Source organism: Ranitomeya imitator, chromosome 3 (assembly GCF_032444005.1).
Source record: "Ranitomeya imitator isolate aRanImi1 chromosome 3, aRanImi1.pri, whole genome shotgun sequence".
NCBI classification, from domain to species: Eukaryota; Metazoa; Chordata; class Amphibia; order Anura; family Dendrobatidae; genus Ranitomeya; species Ranitomeya imitator.
Genome location: NC_091284.1, coordinates 532,942,489 through 532,967,095, shown reverse-complemented (window position 1 = coordinate 532,967,095; position 24,607 = coordinate 532,942,489). Strand labels below are relative to the sequence as shown.

Genomic DNA, 24,607 nt, shown 5'->3' with positions numbered 1-24,607 from the left:
GAATTCCTATTCCTGATTTGTTTTTTGGTGACAGAACTAAGTTCCTGAGCTTCAAAAATAATTGTAAGCTATTTCTGGCCTTGAAACCTCATTCTTCTGGTAATCCTATTCAACAGGTTTTGATTATTATTTCTTTTTTGCGCGGCGACCCACAGGACTGGGCGTTTTCTCTTGCGCCAGGAGACCCTGCATTGAGTAATGCTGATGCGTTTTTCCAGGCGCTTGGATTGCTTTACGATGAGCCTAATTCAGTGGATCAGGCTGAGAAAAATTTGCTGGCTTTATGCCAGGGTCAGGATGATGTAGAAGTATATTGTCAGAAATTTAGGAAGTGGTCAGTACTCACTCTGTGGAATGAATCTGCACTGGCGGCTTGGTTCAGAAAGGGTCTCTCTGAAGCTCTTAAGGATGTCATGGTGGGATTTCCTATGCCTGCTGGTTTGAATGAGTCTATGTCCTTGGCCATTCAGATCGGTCGTCGCTTGCGCGAGCGTAAATCTGTGCACCATCTGGCGGTATTGTCTGAGAGTAAACCTGAGCCTATGCAGTGCGACAGGACTATGACTAAAGTTGAACGGCAAGAACACAGACGTCTGAACAGGCTGTGTTTCTACTGTGGTGATTCCACTCATGCTATTTCTAATTGTCCTAAGCGCACTAGGCGGTTCGATAGCTCTGCCGTCATTGGTACTGTACAGTCCAAATTCCTTCTGTCCATTACCTTGATATGCTCTTTGTCATCGTATTCTGTCATGGCGTTTGTGGATTCAGGCGCTGCCCTGAATCTGATGGATTTGGATTATGCTAAACGTTGTGGATTTTTCTTGGAGCCTTTGCGGTGTCCTATTCCGTTGAGAGGAATTGATGCTACACCTTTGGCCAAGAATAAGCCTCAGTACTGGGCCCAGCTGACCATGTGCATGGCTCCTGCACATCAGGAAGTTATTCGCTTTCTGGTACTGCATAATCTGCATGATGTGGTCGTGTTGGGGTTGCCATGGCTACAAACCCATAATCCAGTATTAGATTGGAACTCTATGTCGGTAACCAGCTGGGGTTGTCAGGGAGTACATGGTGATGTTCCATTTTTGTCTATTTCGTCATCCACCCCTTCTGAGGTCCCAGAGTTCTTGTCTGATTATCAGGATGTATTTGAAGAGCCCAAGTCTGATGCCCTACCTCCGCATAGGAATTGTGATTGTGCTATCAATTTGATTCCTGGTAGTAAATTCCCTAAGGGTCGTTTATTTAATTTGTCCGTGCCTGAACACACCGCTATGCGCAGTTATGTGAAAGAATCCCTGGAGAAGGGACATATTCGCCCATCGTCATCACCATTGGGAGCAGGGTTCTTTTTTGTAGCCAAAAAGGATGGTTCGCTAAGACCGTGTATTGATTACCGCCTTCTTAATAAGATCACTGTTAAGTTTCAGTATCCCTTGCCATTGATATCTGACTTGTTTGCTCGGATTAAGGGGGCTAGTTGGTTTACTAAGATTGATCTTCGTGGTGCGTATAATCTGGTGAGAATCAGGCAGGGAGATGAATGGAAAACGGCATTTAATACGCCCAAGGGTCATTTTGAGTATCTGGTGATGCCGTTCGGACTTGCCAATACTCCATCTGTTTTTCAGTCTTTTATGCATGACATTTTCCGTGAGTATCTGGATAAATTCCTGATTGTTTACTTGGATGACAATTTGATCTTCTCTGATGATTGGGAGTCTCATGTGAAGCAAGTCAGAATGGTTTTCCAGGTACTGCGTGCTAATTCCTTGTTCGTGAAGGGATCAAAGTGTCTCTTCGGTGTGCAGAAAGTTTCATTTTTGGGGTTCATCTTTTCCCCTTCTACTATCGAGATGGATCCGGTTAAGGTCCAGGCCATCCAGGATTGGACTCAGCCTACATCTCTGAAAAGTCTGCAGAAATTCCTGGGCTTTGCTAATTTTTATCGTCGCTTCATCTGTAATTTTTCTAGCATTGCCAGACCATTGACCGATTTGACCAAGAAGGGTGCTGATTTGGTTAATTGGTCTTCTGCTGCCGTGGAAGCTTTTCAGGAGTTGAAGCGTCGTTTTTGCTGTGCCCCTGTGTTGTGTCAACCAGATGTTTCTCTTCCGTTCCAGGTCGAGGTTGATGCTTCTGAGATTGGAGCAGGGGCGGTTTTGTCACAGAGAGGTTCTGGTTGCTCAGTGTTGAAACCATGTGCTTTCTTTTCCAGGAAATTTTCTGCTGCTGAGCGTAATTATGATGTGGGCAACCGAGAGTTGCTGGCCATGAAGTGGGCATTCGAGGAGTGGCGTCATTGGCTTGAGGGAGCTAAGCATCGCGTGGTGGTATTGACTGATCATAAGAATCTTACTTATCTCGAGTCTGCCAAGCGCTTGAATCCTAGACAGGCCCGTTGGTCGTTATTTTTTGCTCGTTTTGATTTTGTGATTTCGTACCTTCCGGGCTCTAAAAATGTGAAGGCGGATGCTCTGTCTAGGAGTTTTGTGCCCGACTCTCCGGGGTTATCTGAGCCGGCGAGTATCCTCAAGGAAGGAGTCATTGTGTCTGCCATCTCTCCTGATTTGCGGAGAGTGTTGCAGAAATTTCAGGCTAATAAACCTGATCGTTGTCCGGCCGAGAAACTGTTCGTCCCTGATAGGTGGACTAGTAAAGTTATCTCTGAACTTCATTGTTCGGTGCTGGCTGGTCATCCAGGAATCTTTGGTACCAGAGAGTTAGTGGCTAGATCCTTCTGGTGGCCATCTCTGTCACGGGATGTGCGTGCTTTTGTGCAGTCCTGTGGGATTTGTGCTAGGGCTAAGCCCTGCTGTTCACGTGCCAGTGGGTTGCTTTTGCCCTTGCCGGTCCCGAAGAGGCCTTGGACACATATTTCGATGGATTTCATTTCTGACCTTCCCGTTTCTCAAAAGATGTCGGTCATTTGGGTGGTCTGTGATCGCTTTTCTAAAATGGTCCATCTGGTGCCCTTGGTTAAATTGCCTTCCTCCTCTGATTTGGTGCCTTTGTTCTTCCAGCATGTGGTTCGTTTGCATGGCATTCCTGAGAATATTGTTTCTGACAGAGGTTCCCAGTTTGTCTCGAGGTTCTGGCGAGCCTTTTGTGGTAGGATGGGCATTGACCTATCTTTTTCCGCGGCCTTCCATCCTCAGACTAATGGCCAGACCGAACGAACCAATCAGACCTTGGAAACATATCTGAGATGTTTTGTTTCTGCTGACCAGGATGATTGGGTGTCATTTTTGCCGTTGGCTGAGTTCGCCCTTAATAATCGGGCCAGCTCGGCTACCTTGGTCTCTCCATTTTTCTGCAATTCTGGGTTCCATCCTCGTTTCTCTTCAGGACAGGTTGAGTCTTCGGACTGTCCTGGTGTGGATTCTGTGGTGGACAGGTTGCAGCAGATCTGGACTCAGGTAGTGGACAATTTGACCTTGTCCCAGGAGAAGGCTCAGCTTTTCGCTAATCGTAGACGCCGTGTGGGTCCCCGACTTCGTGTTGGGGATCTGGTTTGGTTATCTTCTCGTCATATTCCTATGAAGGTTTCCTCTCCTAAATTTAAACCTCGTTTTATTGGTCCGTATAGGATTTCTGAGATTCTCAATCCGGTGTCTTTTCGTCTGACCCTCCCAGACTCCTTTTCTATACATAATGTATTCCATAGGTCGTTGTTGAGAAGATACGTGGCACCTATGGTTCCATCTGTGGAGCCTCCTGCCCCTGTTTTGGTGGAGGGGGAATTGGAGTATATTGTGGAGAAAATTTTGGATTCTCGTGTCTCTAGACGGAAACTCCAGTATCTGGTCAAATGGAAGGGTTATGCTCAGGAGGATAATTCCTGGGTTTTTGCCTCTGATGTCCATGCCTCAGATCTTGTTCGTGCCTTTCATGTAGCTCATCCTGGTCGGCCTGGGGGTTCTGGTGAGGGTTCAGTGACCCCTCCTCAAGGGGGGGGTACTGTTGTGAATTCTGTGGCTGAATTCACTCCTGTGGTCACAAGTGGTATTGCAGCCTCTGGGCTTCCTCCCTCAGGTGTTTTGGTGAGCTCGTTGGCTGCCTTGCTATTTAACTCCACCTGAGTCTGTCTTCCTTGCTCCTTGTCAATGTTCCAGTGTTGGATCTGAGCTACTGCATCTTTCCTGTGGCCTGCTGCTCTGCTAGATAAGTGTTACTTTGTTTTTGTTTCCGTTTTTTCTGTCCAGCTGTGCTATTCTCTTTTGCTGGAAGCTCTGAGACGCAAAGGGTGCACCGCCGTGCCGTTAGTTCGGCACGGTGGGTCTTTTTGCCCCCCTTTGCGTGGTTCTGCTTTAGGGTTTTTTGTAGACTGCATAGTTCTCTTTGCTATCCTCGCTCTGTCTAGAATATCGGGCCTCACTTTGCTGAATCTATTTCATTCCTACGTTTTGTCTTTTCATCTTGCTAACAGTCATTATATGTGGGGGGCTGCCTATTCCTTTGGGGTATTTCTCTGAGGCAAGTCAGGCTTGTATTTCTATCTTCAGGCTAGTCAGCTCCTCAGGCAGTGCCGAGTTGCATAGGTAGTGTTAGGCGCAATCCACTGCTGCTTTTAGTTGTGTGAGGATAGGTTCAGGTATTGCAGTCTGCAGAGATTCCACGTCTCAGAGCTTGTTCTATTGTTTTTGGGTTATTGCCATATCACTGTATGTGCGCTGATTACTGCACACTGTGTTGCCTGATAGCACAGCATAACAGTTATGGCCAGGAGGATAATTCTTGGGTTGTTGCCTCCGATGTCCATGCCGCCGATTTGGTTCGTGCTTTTCGTCATTGAGTCAACTGTGACTGTAAGATAGATGTCCATAAATGAATGCTCATAAACCTAGAAAAAAATAATTATTGTTGTAAAGAAGAGTGGGTCAATATTCCTCCAGAATAATGTAAAGACTGATAAAGTCAAACAGAAAACAATTACTTCATCTTATTGCTGCATGAGGTGTAATTTTTCATAGAATGCTTCTGCATGTTGGCCTAGTTTTTGGTAAATAATTACACAGTGTAATTTGTTATGTGTTGTTAATCTGAGATTGTATTTACCTAATTTTAAGACCTTATAAAAACCACTTGTTTTTTTACTACAGTGGGGAAAAAAAGTATTTAGTCAGCCACCAATTGTGCAAGTTCTCCCACTTAAAAAGATGAGAGAGGCCTGTAATTGACATCATAGGTAGACCACAAATATGAAACCAAATCCAGAAAATCACCTTGTTTGATTTGGCAGGATTTATTAAGCAAATTATGGTGGAAAATAAGTATTTGGTCACCTAAAAACTTGCAAGATTTATGTCTGTCACAGACCTGTAACTTCTTCTTTAAGAGTCTCCTCTGTCCTCCACTCATTACCTGTAGTAATGACACCTGTTTGAACTTGTTATCAGTATAAAAGACACTTGTCCACAACCTGAAACAATCACACTTCAAACTCCACTATGGGGAAGACCAAAGAGCTATTGAAGGACACCAGAAACAAAATTGTAGCCCTGCACCAGGTTGGCAAGACTGAATCTGCTATAGGCAAGAAGCTTCGTGTGATGAAATCAACTGTGGGAGTAATAATAAGAAAATGGAAGACATTCAAGACCACTGATAATCTCTCTCAATCTGGGACTCCACGTAAGATTAAGATCTCACCCCATGGGGTCAAAATATTCACAAGAACGGTGAGCAAGAATCCCAGAACCACATGGGGGGACCTAGGGAATGACCTGCATAGAGCTGGGACCACCGTAACAAAGGCTACCCTCAGTAACACACTACGCCACCAGGGACTCAGATCCTGCAGTGCCAGATTTGCCCCCCTGCTTAAGCCAGTACATGTCCGAGCCCATCTGACGCTTGCTAGAGAGCATTTGGATTATCCAGAAGAGTAACTGGGTGAATGTCTTATGGTCTGATTTAACCAAAGTAGAACTGTTTGGTAGAAACAAAACTTGTTGTGTTTGTAGGAGACAGAATGCTGAGTTGCATTCAAAGAAGACCAAACCTACTGTGAAGCATGGAGGTGGCAACATCATGCTTTGGGGCTGTTTCTCTGCAAAGAGACCAGGACGATTGATCCATGTACATGAAAGAATGAATGGGGCCTTGTATCGTTAAATTTTGAGTGCAAACCTCCTTCCATCAGCAAGGACATTGAAGATGAAACATGGATGGGTCTTTCAGCATGATAATGGTCCCAAGCACACCACCAGGGCAACGAAGAAGTGGCTTTGTAAGAAGCATATGAAGGTCCTGGAGTGGCCTAGCCCCGTAGAAAACCTTTGGAAGGAGTTGGAAGTCCGTGCTGCATAGCGACAGGCCAAAAATATCACTGCTCTAGAGGGGCTCTGCATGGAGGAATGGTCCAGCATACCACCAACAGTGTGTGCCAACCTTGTGAAGACTTACAGAAAACGTTTGACCACTGTCGTTGCCAACAAAGAATATATAACAAAATATTGAGATGAACTTTTGTTAATGACCAAATACTTATTTTCCACCATAATTTGCAAAATAAATTTTGCCAAACCAGACAAGGTGATTTTCTGGATTTGTTTTCTCATTTTGACTCTCATAGTTGTGACTAGAAACACCACACACAATAAAATCAACAGAAATATATAAACAATGTAAGTATATATTAAATAAAGCGTGTAAAGTATGCGGTGGAAATAAGTGGAAACCACTCAATATGAAAGTGAAACCAACACCTAAGACATGCACTACATAAGCATATGTCAATCTATATATATAGCAATAGAGCAAATTACAAACAAATAATTAAAAATAGAAAAAACGTGCACACCGGGATATATAATAGTAATAATATATAGAAATTAGATAAATAAATCCATAAATATGCCCTCAGTATAGTATTTGGAAATCCTGTTACTTGAATAGAGAATAAGTGACAGTGAAAAAGTTAAAAATATATATATCAATATAATCACTAAAAATGTTTTTTTTAAAGTTACGGTAAATACAAAAGTGTATCAAAGATGAAAGATAGTAAAATAGTGCCTAAATAGATAAAGTGCACAAGTGCAGCAGCAAACGGAATCAACACCGGTCATATATGGATAACCGGGGCAGATACTGAATCAAAAAAATGGTGGGTAATAGAATGTAAAATTGTCTATCCGAATATACAGGATACCTTGAGGGGTGAATATCCGTGAGCACATGCGCCCCAAACCAGACAAGGTGATTTTCTGGATTTGTTTTCTCATTTTGACTCTCATAGTTGTGGTCTACCTATGATGTCAATTACAGGCCTCTCTCATCTTTTTGAGTGGGAGAACTTGCACAATTGGTGGCTGACTAATACTTTTTTCCCCACTATATGTCAATAATGGCAAAATTCAGTATGAATGGGGTAAAAGAATTATGCAGCAGAAAATGGAGAGACACCCCACTGTTATACCCCAACACCAATAATGAACCGCAGTGATTGTTAGATAGATTATACTTGTAACACCGCAGCCACAGAATACACTTAACAAAAACCTTATTGCCCAGCAAAGGTATGGTGCTAGCCACTGCCACAACACAAAAAGGACTGTACAGTCCAATAATAGGCTTGCATGTGCTTAATAACACAGGACTGATCCTTCATCAGTTCCCATATGTTAATATATATATATATATGTATATATCAATACATATCTATATATATCTATATATATATATATATATATTAATCTGACATATTGGCTTTACAATTGGAAGTGGATACTGCAATGAATATGATATTTACAGCAATAGTTTTTGTGGACTAATTCTGTATTTCACCTTCTGCACATAATTATAATCTAATAGATCCTTTGTTATTTGTAAGTACCTGGAACATAATAGATATATTTTTTTTTAAATATAATTTAGAAATTGCATCCCCAATTGCACAGAACATATTAGATCTAGTTTTATTACAAATAATATGTTTAGCAGCTAGTTTTAAGGCTTTCTCTATATAATAACATAGTAACATGCCCAGTCAGCATTGCTAGCCATATTAAATGTTTTCCTGATCATGGGATGATATATCAAACTAGCACAATATATCTACCATCATAATCATAGAATTTCCCTCTTTTACTAAGTTGATGATATTTCTCCATCACACGAGTCTCACAAATAATCTAATAATTTAAAATTCACCACCAGAATATTGTCTGGAAAAAAATGGTCACAAATTCATACAGCAGAAACTAGGCTGCTCGCTCTTGTGGCTATGCTATTCTCTTCTCTGAAAAGGCTCTTTCCACTTTCCATGTGAATGCATTAAACAGTAAAAAGAATGATCAGAATGCTGCCAAAGATAACAAAGAGCAAAAAAAGGAAGAAGAAAAAAAGGAAGAAGAAAAAAAGGAAGAAAAAAAGGAAGAAAAAAAGGAAGAAAAAAAGGATGCAAAACCTGAAGATAAAAAAGAACCAGAGTAAGTACTAAGAATTGTACTGCTGCAGATTTATATGAAGATCATGCTTGTTAGGAATGGGATCTATATGCATGATTTGCATGGAGTTTTTACTTTACCTATTTGTTTACTAAGTTCTAGGCATTGACACAACATATTTTTCCCTGATTGCTTAAAATGTCCAATACTTTTGGAGTGATCATTTTAAAATATAACGTAAGATTTCTTTTTTTAGGATTTAATTATTTCACAGAAAAATATGATAACATTTTCAATGTATAGGAAATTACAAACTGTTTACACACTATAGCAAAAACTTGATACATGGGATCCTTAAACCCTTAACTTAAAGGGGTGATCTCCAGTTGGCAGCTGATACATGCTGCCTGATCCAGGGGTAGGATGTATCTGGTACTGGCTATATGATCTCAGCTAATTATATGTGACTCTAAAACGCTGTGACATTTCAGACAAAATCATACTTTAATGTCCACTGGGGGCCAAGCATAGTTGGAGACTAGTTGGATAGGCGAGTCCAGATGGACTTGCCTGCTGTTCTGGAGTGGAATGCCTCTCCCTACATGCTCATGAAGGCAGAAACCTTTTAATACAGGGTATCAAACGGAGAGAAGTCTTTGGGGACCCGCCTGTCCTACTAGTCTCCAGCACTACCTTGTCCCCAACAGCTTTAAATGTATGAATTTCTCTGATACGCCACAGCGTTTCAGAGTCAAAACATACTTGACTGAGTTTTTAGGGCCAGTGCCTGATACATGCTTTCCCCTGGATTGGGCAGCATGTATCAACTATCAGGTTCTCATTAAGTTGCTTTAATTAGACAGAACAAAAATAAATATGTTTGCAACTGGCTTGCTTTTTCCACCTCCTGGCATTCTCCTGCAATTAGAGATTTTATCTAGTATAGTGAACAGCTTGCTTCCATAGAGCCCGAACTCTAGTGCCTGGCTGAGAGTGTGCAGTAGTTATATTCCAGGAGAGGGGGTTGAGTCATAACATCCCAGACAGCTCTCTCCATGCCACTGAATTCTATATAGCAATTATCTGTTCACCTCCCTCCTCTCCCTTTTATATTCTGAAGAGACACATTTAGAAATCAGCTATCCATCAGCTTGCACAGCTGGTCTTCTAATCACTGATCTCTATGCTCTCTCTGCCCTATGTGCTTGCTCAAATATCCGGTTATCTCTTGTGAGGCGGTGACCAGTGTTATATGCGAGGGTCTCTATGTGTCCCCGAGGATGTGCAAAGAAGCATATGGAGGCCGTGGGAGTGCATTTCAGTAACAGGCATAGCTGTGATTGCAATGCAGAATAATAGTAAGTGTTGATCTTGGGCAAGCTATTTGTCCAAGGCAGATTTAAGATACCTGCTCTGGGCTTTTATTTTTTAAACAGACTACAGGTTGGTAGTGGGGCAGCCCGTTTACTCCCCGGTCCCGGGTTTTACATGTGGCCAGCGGACCCAGGTTCTTTTGTGGAAACCCCTGCAGTAGAGGGTCGGGTTTTGGTCTTGCAAGCAGGCAGAGCAGAAGGCTCTGCAGAGCTCAACCTGTGTGATGCAACACAGGGTCAAGCGGAGCCAAAAGGCCTGGCACCCTCAGCATACATGGCGGTACAGTCGCCCACGGCAACCGGTCATGGACAGTCTTTGTTTTCCTGGCTGCGATCCAGAGAATACCACATGCTGTGCACTGTGTGAGTTTGGACATTAAACACGGTTTGCTGTGAACTTTCCTGTGGTCACTGCCTGTCTGTCAAACTGCACAACCCCTGTGCACTACACTCTATATGTAAATACAAGGATAACAGTGAAGACTCCAGAACAAATCATTGATAGTTGAATGTGTTATAGCAGGTGTGCTGAGCTTTATAGTTCTAATAAGGCCAGATTGGCACTAAACGTATGCAAAATCGGTCCGAGTCTCCCTGGCGAGAGTCACATAAGTGTAATGCGAGTGCTATGCAAGTACAATCTGATTTTTCACACCTAGCATCCGATTTACATCCAAAAGCAGTGCAATTGCTATCCGATTGCAATGAGATTTTAACATAGAGCTTTTACATAGAGCAATTCTCTATGTCATTTGCACATCCTTTTCAAAGGAAATATTCGTCAAAACACACACACATATACACAGTACATGTATATATTATATAGAAAGAAGAAAAGCTGGCAATTCATCTGTCGTGTACTGTAAAATCACTGCAGGAGCCGACAGGATAGAAGAGTTGGATTAGATAAAGTAAATACATATAGAATATGAAGATATACAGATGTCAGTGAAAAATACAAATATTGCAGTGTGTGTGAAAATTACTGTACATGTATTTAATTAATAAAATATTATTTTTCTGAAAAAAATGGCGTGGGATCCCTCGCAATTTTTGTAACCAGAAGAGGGAAAGCTGATGGCTGGGGGCTGATGTTTATAACTTTATAGCCTGGGAAGGAGGTAATACCCATGGAGCTTCCCAGGCTATTAATATCAGCTCACAACTATATACTTAACCTTTACTGGCTATTAAAATGGATGACCCTATAAAAAATGACGTAGGGTCCCCTATAATTAATAACCATTAAAGGCTATGCACATAGGTGTGGGCTGATATTAATAGCCTAGGAAGGAGCCATGGATACTGCCCCCAGGCTAAAAACATCAGCTCTCAGTCGCCCCAGAAGATGCGCCAATTCTGGCACTTGGCCTTGCTCTTCCCACTTGCCCTGTAGCGGTGGCAATGGGGTGATAGTTGGGGGGGTTGATGTCACCTTTGTATTGTCAGGTGAAATCAAGCCCCAAAGTTAGTGATGGAGAGGCATCAATAATATGCCCCAATTACTAACCCTATAGTCACATTGCATGAAAACACAGAAACTCAGAAAAAATCCTTTAATTGAAAGAATGACAGACTCCTTTAATAATGTTAATTAAACCATTCTTACGATCTCACCCATTTCCCTGATGCCCTCGTCATCTGCAAAAGAGTTTAAAAAACAACAACAATATTCCTCACCTTTCTGCAGAGATGCTGTTAAACCATTTGTCCCACGACAGGTCCAGTTCTGCTTCATCTAAATGGCAGGCTGTAGAGTAAAGGAATTAGTCAAACCTGTGCAATCAGCATGCTTCTATTCTCCACTTTTCCCCCTGGTTTAGTGGGATAAAGGGTGAGCTAAAAATGCTGGAATACCACTATAAATCTGTATTGACCTTTAGTCAGAAAAACTGTAAATATCTTTTTTTCCATCAAAATAAATATGACCCAGTGATTAGTAAGAAGAATAGAAACAGAAACAAGGATGGGGTACATGCATTAGCCCACTTTATTCAAAACAATGCTCTGGAACAGTGCTGTTACTCACTGCACTTCATTTGTTGCTTGTGTTTTTATGCACTGTGTTTCGCCTGTACATACTTGTTACATTAGATCAGAGTGGCTCCCTTGATAGCAATAATATGGGGAAATATGGAAATGGTTTGTTTTTTAAATATATTATTTGCATTTTGCAATCTATTGTAAAAGTCAAATTGCACAAATTTAACGTATTATTTGCATTTAGAAATTTATTGTAGGTTGTATAAATTGTAAAAACTTAAGAGAAAATACAAACAAAGGTGACATCAGATTTCTAGTGTTAAGTAGGGGTTGGAAAATAAATCTATTTCTATACACTCTATTTAGGTTTTATATAATTGAAGATTAAACACTATGGATATCTTTGACATGAAAAGTAATTTTTTTCATAGGTGTTTGTTAGTTATGTTAGTGGTTGGTGGTACTGTCTTCTCTTATATACATCAGTTTAATTTCTTTACAGTGTTGGGCTTTACATAACTCAAGACAGTTCTTTCATATGCTCACGGACACTAATGATGAGAAATATGTCATTACTCCCTGCCCACCTGTACAATCTGTCATGGGTACTTTATATAATGTGCTACACAGCCTATGTGATTCATCACTTTCCCCAGAAGTGTGTTTATTTTATCTCCATATTTGATCTGCCCTCAATGAGGACTTACGGTACCGTCACACTAAGCGACGCTGCAGTGATACCGACAACGATGTCGATCGCTGCAGCGTCGCTGTTTGGTCGCTGGAGAGCTGTCATACAGACAGCTCTCCAGCGACCAACGATCCCGAAGTCCCCGGGTAACCAGGGTAAACATCGGGTTACTAAGCGCTCACCAGTCAATGTGGGAAGCTGAAGGCGAGGGACCTGACCAGACACCGGGAATGTAAGCATGTAGTGTTTGTTTTTTTACATTTACAACGGTAACCAGGGTAAACATCGGGTTACTAAGTGCGGCCCTGTAAACCCGATGTTTACCCTGGTTACCAGTGAAGACATCGCCAATTCAGCGATGTCAGCGGGAGATCCAGCGACAAAATAAAGTGCTGGACTTTCCTCAGCGACCAACAATCTCCCAGCAGGGGCCTGATCGTTGGTCGCTGTCACACATAACGATTTAGTTAACGATATCGTTGCTATGTCACAAAAAGCAACGATATCGTTATGTGTGACGGTACCTTTAGTTGCTCTCCACCAAGCATTCTTCATTCGCTGAGATGTCTGCCTCCTACCAGAGAGTATACCCAAAAGAAGGGAAGTACACAACCCAAAGTAAAATACAAAATGTATTCATATATTCAGATAAAATTAGAAACCAATATATACATAATATAAAGAAAAGGGGAAGAAAACCCTGAACAGAGTGACCTCCAAGCAACCAATACAATTCAAGTGAAACAGGTAACTGCACACACAATATCAGAAAAGCCATCAAACATAACCTATTACTGTGAAGAGATTAATAATATCAGCCCAGTGGGAAAATTATATTCGACACAAATAGGCTGTAAGTGTGCTAGCAGCACCCTGTTGCAATGTAGATATCTAATAAGTGTAAACTCATGTAGAGTGCAGATTATCCATGTTAGAATATCATATTGCACCAAAGAAAATAGAAGGCAGATGTGCCTCATAGAAAAAATCCATTAAAGTGCAGGTGCTTAAAGGTGCATGAAGACCATTGCAACAGCAAGGTCACGGCAAAAAAAAAAGTTTTTTGCTAAGAAAAGTGCTGCCGGTACCTGTATGGGTGAAGGTGCTAAGGAGGGATAGTCCCAGAGAGTGCTGACACAGCCAGAAGCAGAGTGCTCTCAGACTTTTTGTCAGAAGCAAAAAGACAACTACAGTATATATGTGAAGGAGTTATACTGATGCTATGACAACAAAAGGAGAGCAAATTTTTACTAAAGACTGGTTATAAAGTTTAATAATTTTGCATTCCGGAAATGAATAAACAATATAAAACACTGTGCAAATGTGTCCACAACTTTTTAATTGTTGATATATTTAATCTTATAAAATCTGCTTATTATTCATTGAAACATTTCTTTCTTGGTAACAGAAATTATGTGATGTAATATTTTTTGTAAAATCATGTTAAAATAGGTATTCTGGTTCATCCTGGCCCATGTGCCTGATATTTCCCATTTTAAGTTGGTATTGTCTTATATTTCCCTCATTTACCAGAATGGAGAGAATCATGTTAGGGGGCTGCTCTGCGTGAAATTAGGAGCTTTGAAGTTTCAGATAAGGTTTTTATTAGTAGCAACGTGTTTCGGCACCTTTCTCAAGGTCAAAGGACCAAAATGTTTTTTTTATCTTAAACTCAAAGGCTCCTCATTTCCTGCAGTGAAGCCCAACTAACGTCATTTTGTTCATTCTGGTTAATACACATCTGGAAGATATCAGAAGATATAAAAGTGGATATTCACAATTAAACAGATGTTGTGTCATCACATAATACCACCAGACCACCAGGTGAGAACAACTACCCCCTCAGGGGTTCTTTTTCCTTACAGTACTGCCCTATTGTGTGTGCTTTTGACCCTCTCTAGAGTGCTTCATATTCCTCTCATTGACAGATACAGTGGGTATGGAAAGTATTCAGACCCCTTTACATTTTTCACTCTGTTTCATTGCAGCCATTTGGTAAATTCAAAAAAGTTCATTTTTTTCTCATTAATGTACACTCTGCACCCCATCTTGACTGAAAAAAACAAATGTAGACATTTTTGCAAATTTATTAAAAAAGAAAAACTGAAATATCATATGGTCATAAGTATTCAGACTCTTTGCTCAGACACTCATATTTAAGTCACATACTGTCCATTTCCTTGTGATCCTCCTTGAAATGGTTCCACTCTTTCACTGGAGTTCAACTGTTGTATTAAACTGATAGAACTTGATTTGGAAAGGCACACACCTGTCTATATAAGACCTCACAGCTCACAGTGCATGTCAGACCAAATGAGAATCATGAGGTCAAAGGAACTGACCAAGGAGCTCAGAGACAGAATTGAGGCAAGGCACAGATCTGACCAAGGTTACAAAAGAATTTCTGCAATGCTCAAGGTTCCTAAGAGAACGGTGGCCTCCATTATCCTTAAATGGAAGAAGTTTGGGACCACCAGAAGTCTTCTTAGACCTGGCCATCAAGATGGGGTGCAGAGTGTACACTAATGAGAAAAAAAAAATGAACTTTTTTGAATTTACCAAACGGCTGCAATGAAACAGAGTGAAAAAATTAAAAGGGTCTGAATACTTTCCGTACCCACTGTACATAAAGATAAAACAGTTTACTGACTGTCGATGTCTCTTTGCTACTTCTTGTAGCATTTCTTGTTCTCTGATGTACTTTTAATACTTGCATTATATAATTATAGAAAGAAAAAGGAAGTCTTCATAGTTGATCCAGCCAGTAACTTCTACTACAGATGGCTATCAATCATCTTTGTACCTGTGATGTATAACTGGTGCTTTCTTGTTTGCAGGTAAGTATAGCAGATGTCATGTGCTTCGCATTGGCTTCAGTCATACTGACAACTGGTACTTTTTTCTGTGTTTATAGAGCGTGTTTTGATGAATTACAGAAAAATAACATTATCCTGTGGATTGTCCTGGATTACAGTGCAGATGTTGTATACATCATGGACACGCTAGTAAGATTCAGAACTGGTGAGTTATTCTAGGACTAGCACTGCCAATGATTAGTTATCAACACTTCAACTGCAATGACATATACCATTCCTCTTTAATAATTTTTATATAGTTAAAAGATTGTGTAAAGGGGCACTTTAAAGCTTACTTTGCAAAGTGTCGGTATGTAGGTGTTTAAAGCAAACCTATCTGCAGGATTGTGCTCAGTAAACTACACACACTGTCAGGTTGGCGCTGTTATACTGATTAAAGTAATACCTTGGTTGATGAAATCCGTCTTGTGGTTGTTGTTTAATCTGTATTTGCGATTTTCAGTTCATGATATTCTGGTGCTTTGGGGCGGCCTGTGGGGGGGATTTATGTGGTTAGGCGATAGATGCTACTGTGCAAGTGCCGCCTCCGGTGCCATTTTAATGAAGATAATTATTTTTTTTCTCCCCACAATACTATATGACTAAATCATAAATTAATATATGCATATTAATCATTGTATCATGTTACAGTGCAGGCGCGGTCGCCTGCGTGATGAATGTTAATTTTTTCTTTTGTTTCCCACACAATATTCTATGCAGTTTGTACAATAATCAAATCTCATAAGCCCATAAAGATGCATATGTAATCAGAGCACCACATGAAGACCCCCCCACAGGCCACCCCAAAGTGCGAGCATCTCATTCACTGAAAATTATAAATAATGATTAAACAACAACCACAAGATGGATTTCATCAACCCAGTTATATCATTTTAGTCTGTATAACGGCACCGACCTGAATGGTTTACTGATCAAAATCCTGCTGACAGGTTCACTTTAATTCATAAATTAATAATGGAATCTTGACTTCAGAAAAGTCCATACATCAGTCGTCTTTTTTCTTTCTTTTCTGAACCGCCTAATCTTCTCTGACAGCTACAGCTTTGTGTCAGGATTCCCTGACCGCTGCCACCAATTTGTCACGATTCACACCGTGACCGTCACCCCTACGTCACGGGTCGGGGTTACTTTGGGCCAACAGACGGCTATCACATGTGCAGGGGGGCTTATCTTAGTTATCTGTTATGACCTGGTGGTTAGGAGCACCCGGAATGACCTGATAGTTAAAACTCACACAGGACAAGCTCTGGGATGTGGGAGCTCTGCTGACCGCAATCCCTAATCCTATCACACACACTAGAAATAGCCGTGGAGCGCTCCTGACTCTACCTAGGCGCCTCGTCACAGCCTAAGAGCTAGCTAGCCCTAGAGAAAGAAAATAAAGCCTACCTTGCCTCAGAGAAATTCCCCAAAGGAAAAGGCAGCCCCCCACATATATTGACTGTGAGTAAAGATGAAAGTCACAAACGCAGAAATGAAACAGGTTTCAGCAAAGAGAGGCCAGACTTACTAAATAGACAGAGGATAGGAAAGGAAGCTTTGCGATCAGCACAAAAAACTACAAAAGACCACGCAGAGTGTGCAAAAAGACCTTCGCACCGACTAACGGTGCGGAGATGCCACTCTGCATCCCAGAGCTTCCAGCTAGCAAGACAAAATCAAGATATCCAGCTGGACAATAAAACAATAAACAAATTAGATACTATCAGGAACTTAGCTTCTGCTGGAGTAGACAGGTCACCAGAAAGATCCAAGAGCGAACTGAACCAATGCAGAAACATTGACAGCTGGCATGGAGTAACGATCTAAGTGGAGTTAAATAGAGAAGCCAACCAAAGGATAAACCACGTCACCTGTGTAAGGAACCTCAGAAGCAGCAGCTCCACTGACAGCCACCAGAGGGAGCCCACGGACAGAACTCACCGAAGTACCATTCACGACCACATGAGGGAGCTTGACAACAGAATTCACAACAGTACCCCCCCCCCTTGAGGAGGGGTCACCGAACCCTCACCCGAGCCCCCAGGCCGATCAGGATGAGCCAAGTGAAAGGCACGAACTAAATCGGCAGCATGAACATCAGAGGCAAAAACCCAGGAATTATCTTCCTGACCATAACCCTTGCACTTGACCAGGTACTGGAGTTTCCGTCTTGAAACACGAGAATCCAAAATCTTCTCCACCACATACTCCAACTCCCCCTCGACCAACACCGGGGCAGGAGGATCAACGGAGGGAACCATAGGCGCCACGTATCTCCGCAACAACGACCTATGGAACACATTATGGATGGCAAAAGAAGCTGGAAGGTCCAAACGAAATGACACAGGATTAAGAACTTCAGAAATCTTATATGGCCCAATGAAACGAGGCTTAAACTTAGGAGAGGAAACCTTCATAGGAACATGACGAGATGACAACCAAACCAAATCCCCAACCCGAAGTCGGGGACCAACACAGCGCCGGCGGTTAGCGAAACGTTGAGCCTTCTCCTGGGACAATGTCAAATTGTCCACCACATGAGTCCAAATCTGCTGCAACCTGTCCACCACAGTATCCACACCAGGACAGTCCGAAGGCTCAACCTGCCCTGAAGAGAAACGAGGATGGAAACCAGAATTGCAGAAAAAAGGAGAAACCAAAGTAGCCGAGCTGGCCCGATTATTAAGGGCGAACTCAGCCAAAGGCAAGAAGGACACCCAATCATCCTGATCAGCAGAAACAAAGCATCTCAGATATGTTTCCAAAGTCTGATTAGTTCGTTCAGTTTGGCCATTAGTCTGAGGATGGAAAGCCGAAGAAAAAGACAAATCAATGCCCATCTTAGCACAAAAGGACCGCCAAAACCTTGAAACAAACTGGGAACCTCTGTCCGAGACGATGTTCTCCGGAATGCCATGCAAACGAACCACATGCTGGAAAAACAATGGCACCAAATCAGAGGAGGAAGGCAATTTAGACAAGGGTACCAAATGGACCATCTTAGAGAAGCGATCACAAACCACCCAAATGACCGACATCCTTTGAGAAACAGGGAGATCAGAAATAAAATCCATGGAAATATGCGTCCAGGGCCCCTTCGGGACCGGCAAGGGCAAAAGCAACCCACTGGCACGAGAACAGCAGGGCTTAGCCCGAGCACAAGTCCCACAGGACTGCACAAAAGAACGCACATCCCGTGACAAAGAAGGCCACCAAAATGATCTAGCCACCAAATCTAGGGTACCAAAGATTCCAGGATGACCAGCCAACACCGAACAATGAACCTCAGAGATAACTCTACTAGTCCATCTATCAGGGACAAACAGTTTCTCCGTTGGACAACGGTCAGGTCTATCAGCCTGAAACTTCTGCAGCACGCGCCGCAAATCAGGGGAGATGGCAGACAAAATTACCCCCTCTTTAAGAATACCCGCCGGCTCCGGAACACCCGGAGAGTCAGACACAAAACTCCTTGACAGGGCATCATCCTTCACATTCTTAGATCCCGGAAGGTATGAAACCACAAAATCAAAACGGGAGAAAAAAAGCGACCATCGAGCCTGTCTAGGATTCAACCGTTTGGCAGACTCGAGATAAGTCAAATTCTTGTGATCCGTCAAGACCACCACGCGATGTTTAGCTCCTTCAAGCCAATGTCGCCACTCCTCGAATGCCCACTTCATGGCCAACAACTCTCGATTGCCAACATCATAATTGCGCTCAGCAGGCGAGAATTTTCTAGAAAAGAAGGCACATGGTTTCATCACCGAGCCATCAGAACTTCTTTGCGACAAAACAGCCCCTGCACCAATCTCAGAAGCATCAACCTCGACCTGAAACGGGAGCGAAACATCTGGCTGGCACAGCACAGGGGCAGAAGAAAAACGACGCTTCAACTCCTGAAAAGCCTCTACAGCCGCAGAGGACCAATTGACCACATCAGCACCTTTCTTGGTCAAATCAGTCAACGGTTTAGCAATACTAGAAAAATTAGCGATGAAGCGACGGTAAAAATTAGCAAAGCCCAGGAACTTCTGTAGGCTCTTCACAGATGTCGGCTGAGTCCAATCATAAATAGCCTGAACTTTAACAGGGTCCATCTCGACAGTAGAAGGGGAAAAAATGAAACCCAAAAATGAAACCTTCTGAACTCCAAAGAGACACTTTGACCCCTTCACAAACAAGGAATTCGCACGAAGGACCTGGAACACCATTCTGACCTGCTTCACATGAGACTCCCAATCATCCGAAAAGACCAAAATGTCATCCAAATATACAATCATGAATCTATCCAGGTACTCTCGGAAGATGTCATGCATAAAGGACTGAAACACAGATGGAGCATTAGAAAGCCCGAATGGCATAACCAGGTACTCAAAATGGCCCTCGGGCGTATTAAATGCTGTTTTCCATTCATCACCCTGTTTAATTCGCACAAGATTATACGCCCCTCGAAGATCTATCTTGGTGAACCAACTAGCCCCCTTAATCCGAGCAAACAAATCAGACAGCAGCGGCAAAGGATACTGAAATTTGAATGTGATCTTATTAAGAAGGCGGTAATCAATACAAGGTCTCAAAGAGCCATCCTTCTTGGCCACAAAAAATAACCCTGCTCCCAATGGTGACGACGACGGGCGAATATGACCCTTCTCCAAGGATTCCTTTACATAACTCCGCATAGCAGCGTGCTCTGGCACAGATAAATTCAACAGTCGGCCCTTAGGAAACTTACTACCGGGAATCAAATTAATAGCACAATCGCAATCCCTATGAGGAGGTAGGGCACCGGATTTGGGCTCCTCAAATACATCCCGGTAATCTGATAAAAACTCATGGACTTCAGAAGGAGTGGAAGGTGAAATTGACAGCAATCGAACATCACCATGTACCCATTGACAACCCCAGCCAGACACAGACATAGATTTCCAATCCAATACTAGATTATGGACCTGTAGCCATGGCAACCCCAAAACGACCACATCATGCAGATTATGCAACACCAAAAAGCGAATATCCTCCTGATGTGCAGGAGCCATGCACATGGTCAATTGCGTCCAGTACTGAGGTTTATTCCTGGCCAAAGGCGTAGCATCAATTCCTCTCAATGGAATAGGATACTGCAAGGGCTCCAAGGAAAAACCACAGCGCCTGACAATCTCCAAGTCCATCAAATTCAGGGCAGCACCTGAATCCACAAATGCCATAACAGAATAGGACGACAGAGAGCAAATCAGAGTAACGGACAAAAGAAATTTAGACTGTACCGTACCAATGGTGGCAGACCTAGCGAACCGCTTAGTGCGCTTAGGACAATCGGAGATAGCATGAGTGGATTCACCACAGTAAAAACACAGTCCATTCCGACGTCTGTGTTCTTGCCGTTCAGCTCTGGTCAAAGTCCTATCACACTGCATAGGCTCAGGCCTATTCTCAGAGATCACCGCCAAATGGTGCACAGCTTTGCACTCACGCAAGCGCCGATCGATCTGAATGGCCAAGGACACAGACTCATTCAGACCAGCAGGCGTGGGAAATCCCACCATGACATCCTTAAGGGCTTCAGAAAGACCCTTTCTGAAAATTGCCGCCAGGGCACATTCATTCCACTGAGTAAGCACAGACCACTTTCTAAACTTCTGACAGTACACCTCCGCTTCATCCTGACCCTGACACAAAGCCAGCAAGATTTTCTCTGCCTGATCCACTGAATTTGGTTCATCATAAAGCAATCCAAGCGCCAGAAAAAACGCATCAACATCACGCAATGCAGGATCTCCTGGCGCAAGGGAAAATGCCCAGTCTTGAGGGTCACCACGCGACAAAGAAATAATGATTTTTACTTGTTGAGCAGGGTCACCAGAGGAGTGGGGTTTCAAAGCTAGAAACAGTTTACAATTATTTTTGAAATTCAGAAACTTAGATCTATTCCCAGAAAATAAATCAGGAATAGGAATTCTAGGCTCTAACATCGGATTCTGAACCACAAAATCTTGAATGTTTTGTACCCTTGCAGTGAGATGATCCACACAAGAGGACAGACCTTGAATGTCCATATCTACACCTGTGTCCTCAACCACCCAAAGGTTTAGGGGAAAAGAAAGACAAAACACAGTGCAAAGAAAAAAAAAATGGTCTCAGAACTTCTCTTATCCCTCTATTGAGATGCATTAATACTTTGGGCCAGCTGTACTGTTGTGACCTGGTGGTTAGGAGCACCCGGAATGACCTGATAGTTAAAACTCACACAGGACAAGCTCTGGGATGTGGGAGCTCTGCTGACCGCAATCCCTAATCCTATCACACACACTAGAAATAGCCGTGGAGCGCTCCTGACTCTACCTAGGCGCCTCGTCACAGCCTAAGAGCTAGCTAGCCCTAGAGAAAGAAAATAAAGCCTACCTTGCCTCAGAGAAATTCCCCAAAGGAAAAGGCAGCCCCCTACATATAATGACTGTGAGTAAAGATGAAAGTCACAAACGCAGAAATGAAACAGGTTTCAGCAAAGGTAGGCCAGACTTACTAAATAGACAGAGGATAGGAAAGGAAGCTTTGCGATCAGCACAAAAAACTACAAAAGACCACGCAGAGTGTGCAAAAAGACCTCCGCACCGACTAACGGTGCGGAGGTGCCACTCTGCATCCCAGAGCTTCCAGCTAGCAAGACAAAATCAAGATATCCAGCTGGACAAGAAAACAATAAACGAATTAGATACTATCAGGAACTTAGCTTCTGCTGGAGTAGACAGGTCACCAGAAAGATCCAAGAGCGAACTGAACCAATGCAGAAACATTGACAGCTGGCATGGAGTAACGATCTAAGTGGAGTTAAATAGAGAAGCCAACCAAAGGATAAACCACGTCACCTGTGTAAGGAACCTCAGAAGCAGCAGCTCCACTGACAGCCACCAGAGGGAGCCCACAGACAGAACTCACCGAAGTACCATTCACGACCACATGAGGGAGCTTGACAACAGAATTCACAACAGTTATCCCTCCACTGCTAACAATGTGATGAGAAAACACACAAAAGGCTATTGACCTCTTAGTTTACAGCAGGGGCTTATTCTAGGTATCTCAGTGCTTTTCAATATACCACAAACTGCAGGGATTTATGTATATCCCGCTTACAGTTCCACTTAACACTTGCAGCTCTCTGGCGCCCCCTTACTCTCAGGTCAGATTAGGTACCGCACCCTGGGTAATTAGTCGCCAGAAAGGCTGCCTGCTATGTACTGGCTATTGGGCACGCTGCAGCGACGCGATAACTACTCCCACTCAGGCAGGAACAATAATTATCAGCGCCGCAGCCGCTACAGCATCACTCAACAGTCTGCACACTATCGCTGCCACCAGCTTCGTTTAAACGGGTCTGAAGCTAACCCAACACAACAGTAACAGTAGCGTATTTCCCTTCAGAAGACTTAGGGTACGGTTTAGAACAGGAGAACGAACTAATATTAAATATTATATCCCATAAAAATTAGGCAGTGCTTTATCAAAAATATTTTATTAAGATGTTACAAATGAGACAATTGCAAATATGTACAAGGGTAATTATGAAATAAACAGGGATTAAATGAGAAAATGTAACACTCACATGTTCAAAGCATGGCAGGCAACCAGGCTTGTGGAGTTTTTTCCATACGTCCCAGCTCATTGGACGTGCTGCTGGCTTCAGGAGAAGACAAGAAGTCAAGAAAAAGAGTGACTCCTCAGAGCCTGCCAGACACTTAAAACCTTAAGGCTGTGACATCACAGAAAGGCTGGTTTATCCAGACCCTCCTCTCTCTACATTCTGAGTAAACTTTAAACTATTTTCTCTGATTTCTATAACTTCACTACAAAACATGTCAGAGTCATAACAAACCCATCATTCATCTTGGATTAACATGAGCATTCTAATGAGATCAAATATGTCCTATCTGGGATACATATTTACAGAGAAATCCCTACTTCTTTACCAGATGGAGTTAGAAGCCCGAGTTTCAAGGGATGGGTAGATACACTGAGTGGGAATACGAATATATATTTTCGTGTTCTTAACGTAAACATTGTGCATAAAATCGTACAAAAACCAAACAAAGAATATTTCATGAATTTTGGAGCCATTTTTCCAGTTCCAGCTGGAGGAAGATTCTAACCTGGTCGTAAATACCTTTCGGCCATAAAACTCCCCCCAGTACATTGGCAAAGCAGCTCTTGGCTGAGTGAAAGGGAAGGGGGGGGGGGCTTTTTAGCCCCCCGCCTGCTGCAAGAGAAACTACTTATATGATATATCATACCATATCGTGACACTTTGTTACCAATATTTTAGCTGTAAAAGATAAAGATAAGGGTGACCTGCTCACCTTATAGGGTTGTGTGTATTATGGCGTAACTGACAGCTGCTGAAACATCCACAGTTGATCAAAGTTGTAATGTGCAAACAGGAATAGTGGATCTCAAATGCGCTGCTGATTCCAAGATCCGAGGACAAAGTAATTAAAAATGTAAAGTGGTTTACTGTCAACGCGTTTCAAAGTCAAAAACAACTCCTTCCTCAGAACAATGACATGAAAAGGGGCAAGGTTACCTACATGTGGTTAAATGCATAAAAAAATTGAATTAGGGCGCCAAACAAAAAAGGTTGGGGAAAAAGATCACATGTGCTATCTTTCTGCATCAACATATATTAAAAACATTCCATATAACATTATTACTTTTCATTTTCAATGCAATAATTAAAACATATATATGAATAAATATAAAGAATATGGAAAAAAATAAGGAGAAAAAAAACGAAGCGAGAAGGAGGGGTGAATCTGTATGTCCATGTGTATACCAGTTAGTGGCAGATTAAATAAACGGATTTGAACCTTCCACATCTCGTGATGTGTTATTTGCATTAAATATCCCTCTAAATATGTGTTATCTCTGAGCTAGTCTGACAAATGCTTAGGTAACTAGTTTCAAGTGCTACAAAAAAGCAGAAAAAGTCTCTCTTTATCTTTAGAGGCGTCAGTTATAATATATGTTACTAATCCATACATAATTTAAAAAAATGAACACTAAAATATATATAACTGACTCCTCTAAAGATTGTTGCAATGACACTCACTTGGGAACGATGTGAGGTATCACAGGAACCGTTTATATTTAAAAGTCTGGCTGGTTTATTTAATTTCTCATAAACCACATGACTGGAAAAATTAAATATAGCCCTTGTTTGAAACAAAGGGAATCATAAAGTAAATCATAAAGTAAAAAGTCCATACAACAGTGTGGGTTCGCCTGTTTGGCTTAGAGTCCAGTTTCTTAGTCTTT

The 24,607-nt window shown here is 42.2% G+C and overlaps 1 protein-coding gene across 2 annotated transcripts in view; it reads left to right on the top strand.

The window, feature by feature from the left end:
- Positions 1-24,607, top strand: part of CNGA3 (cyclic nucleotide gated channel subunit alpha 3) — a 154,580-nt gene that overhangs the window by 112,004 nt on the left and 17,969 nt on the right. The window contains exons 6-8 of one of the 2 annotated variants that reach the window (XM_069757816.1): positions 8,292-8,438; positions 15,173-15,280; positions 15,358-15,464. In XM_069757816.1, coding sequence (XP_069613917.1) covers positions 8,292-8,438; positions 15,173-15,280; positions 15,358-15,464 — 362 coding nt within the window. The remainder of the gene's footprint in view (positions 1-8,291; positions 8,439-15,172; positions 15,281-15,357; positions 15,465-24,607) is intronic. The other variant, XM_069757815.1, reaches the window with a different exon arrangement.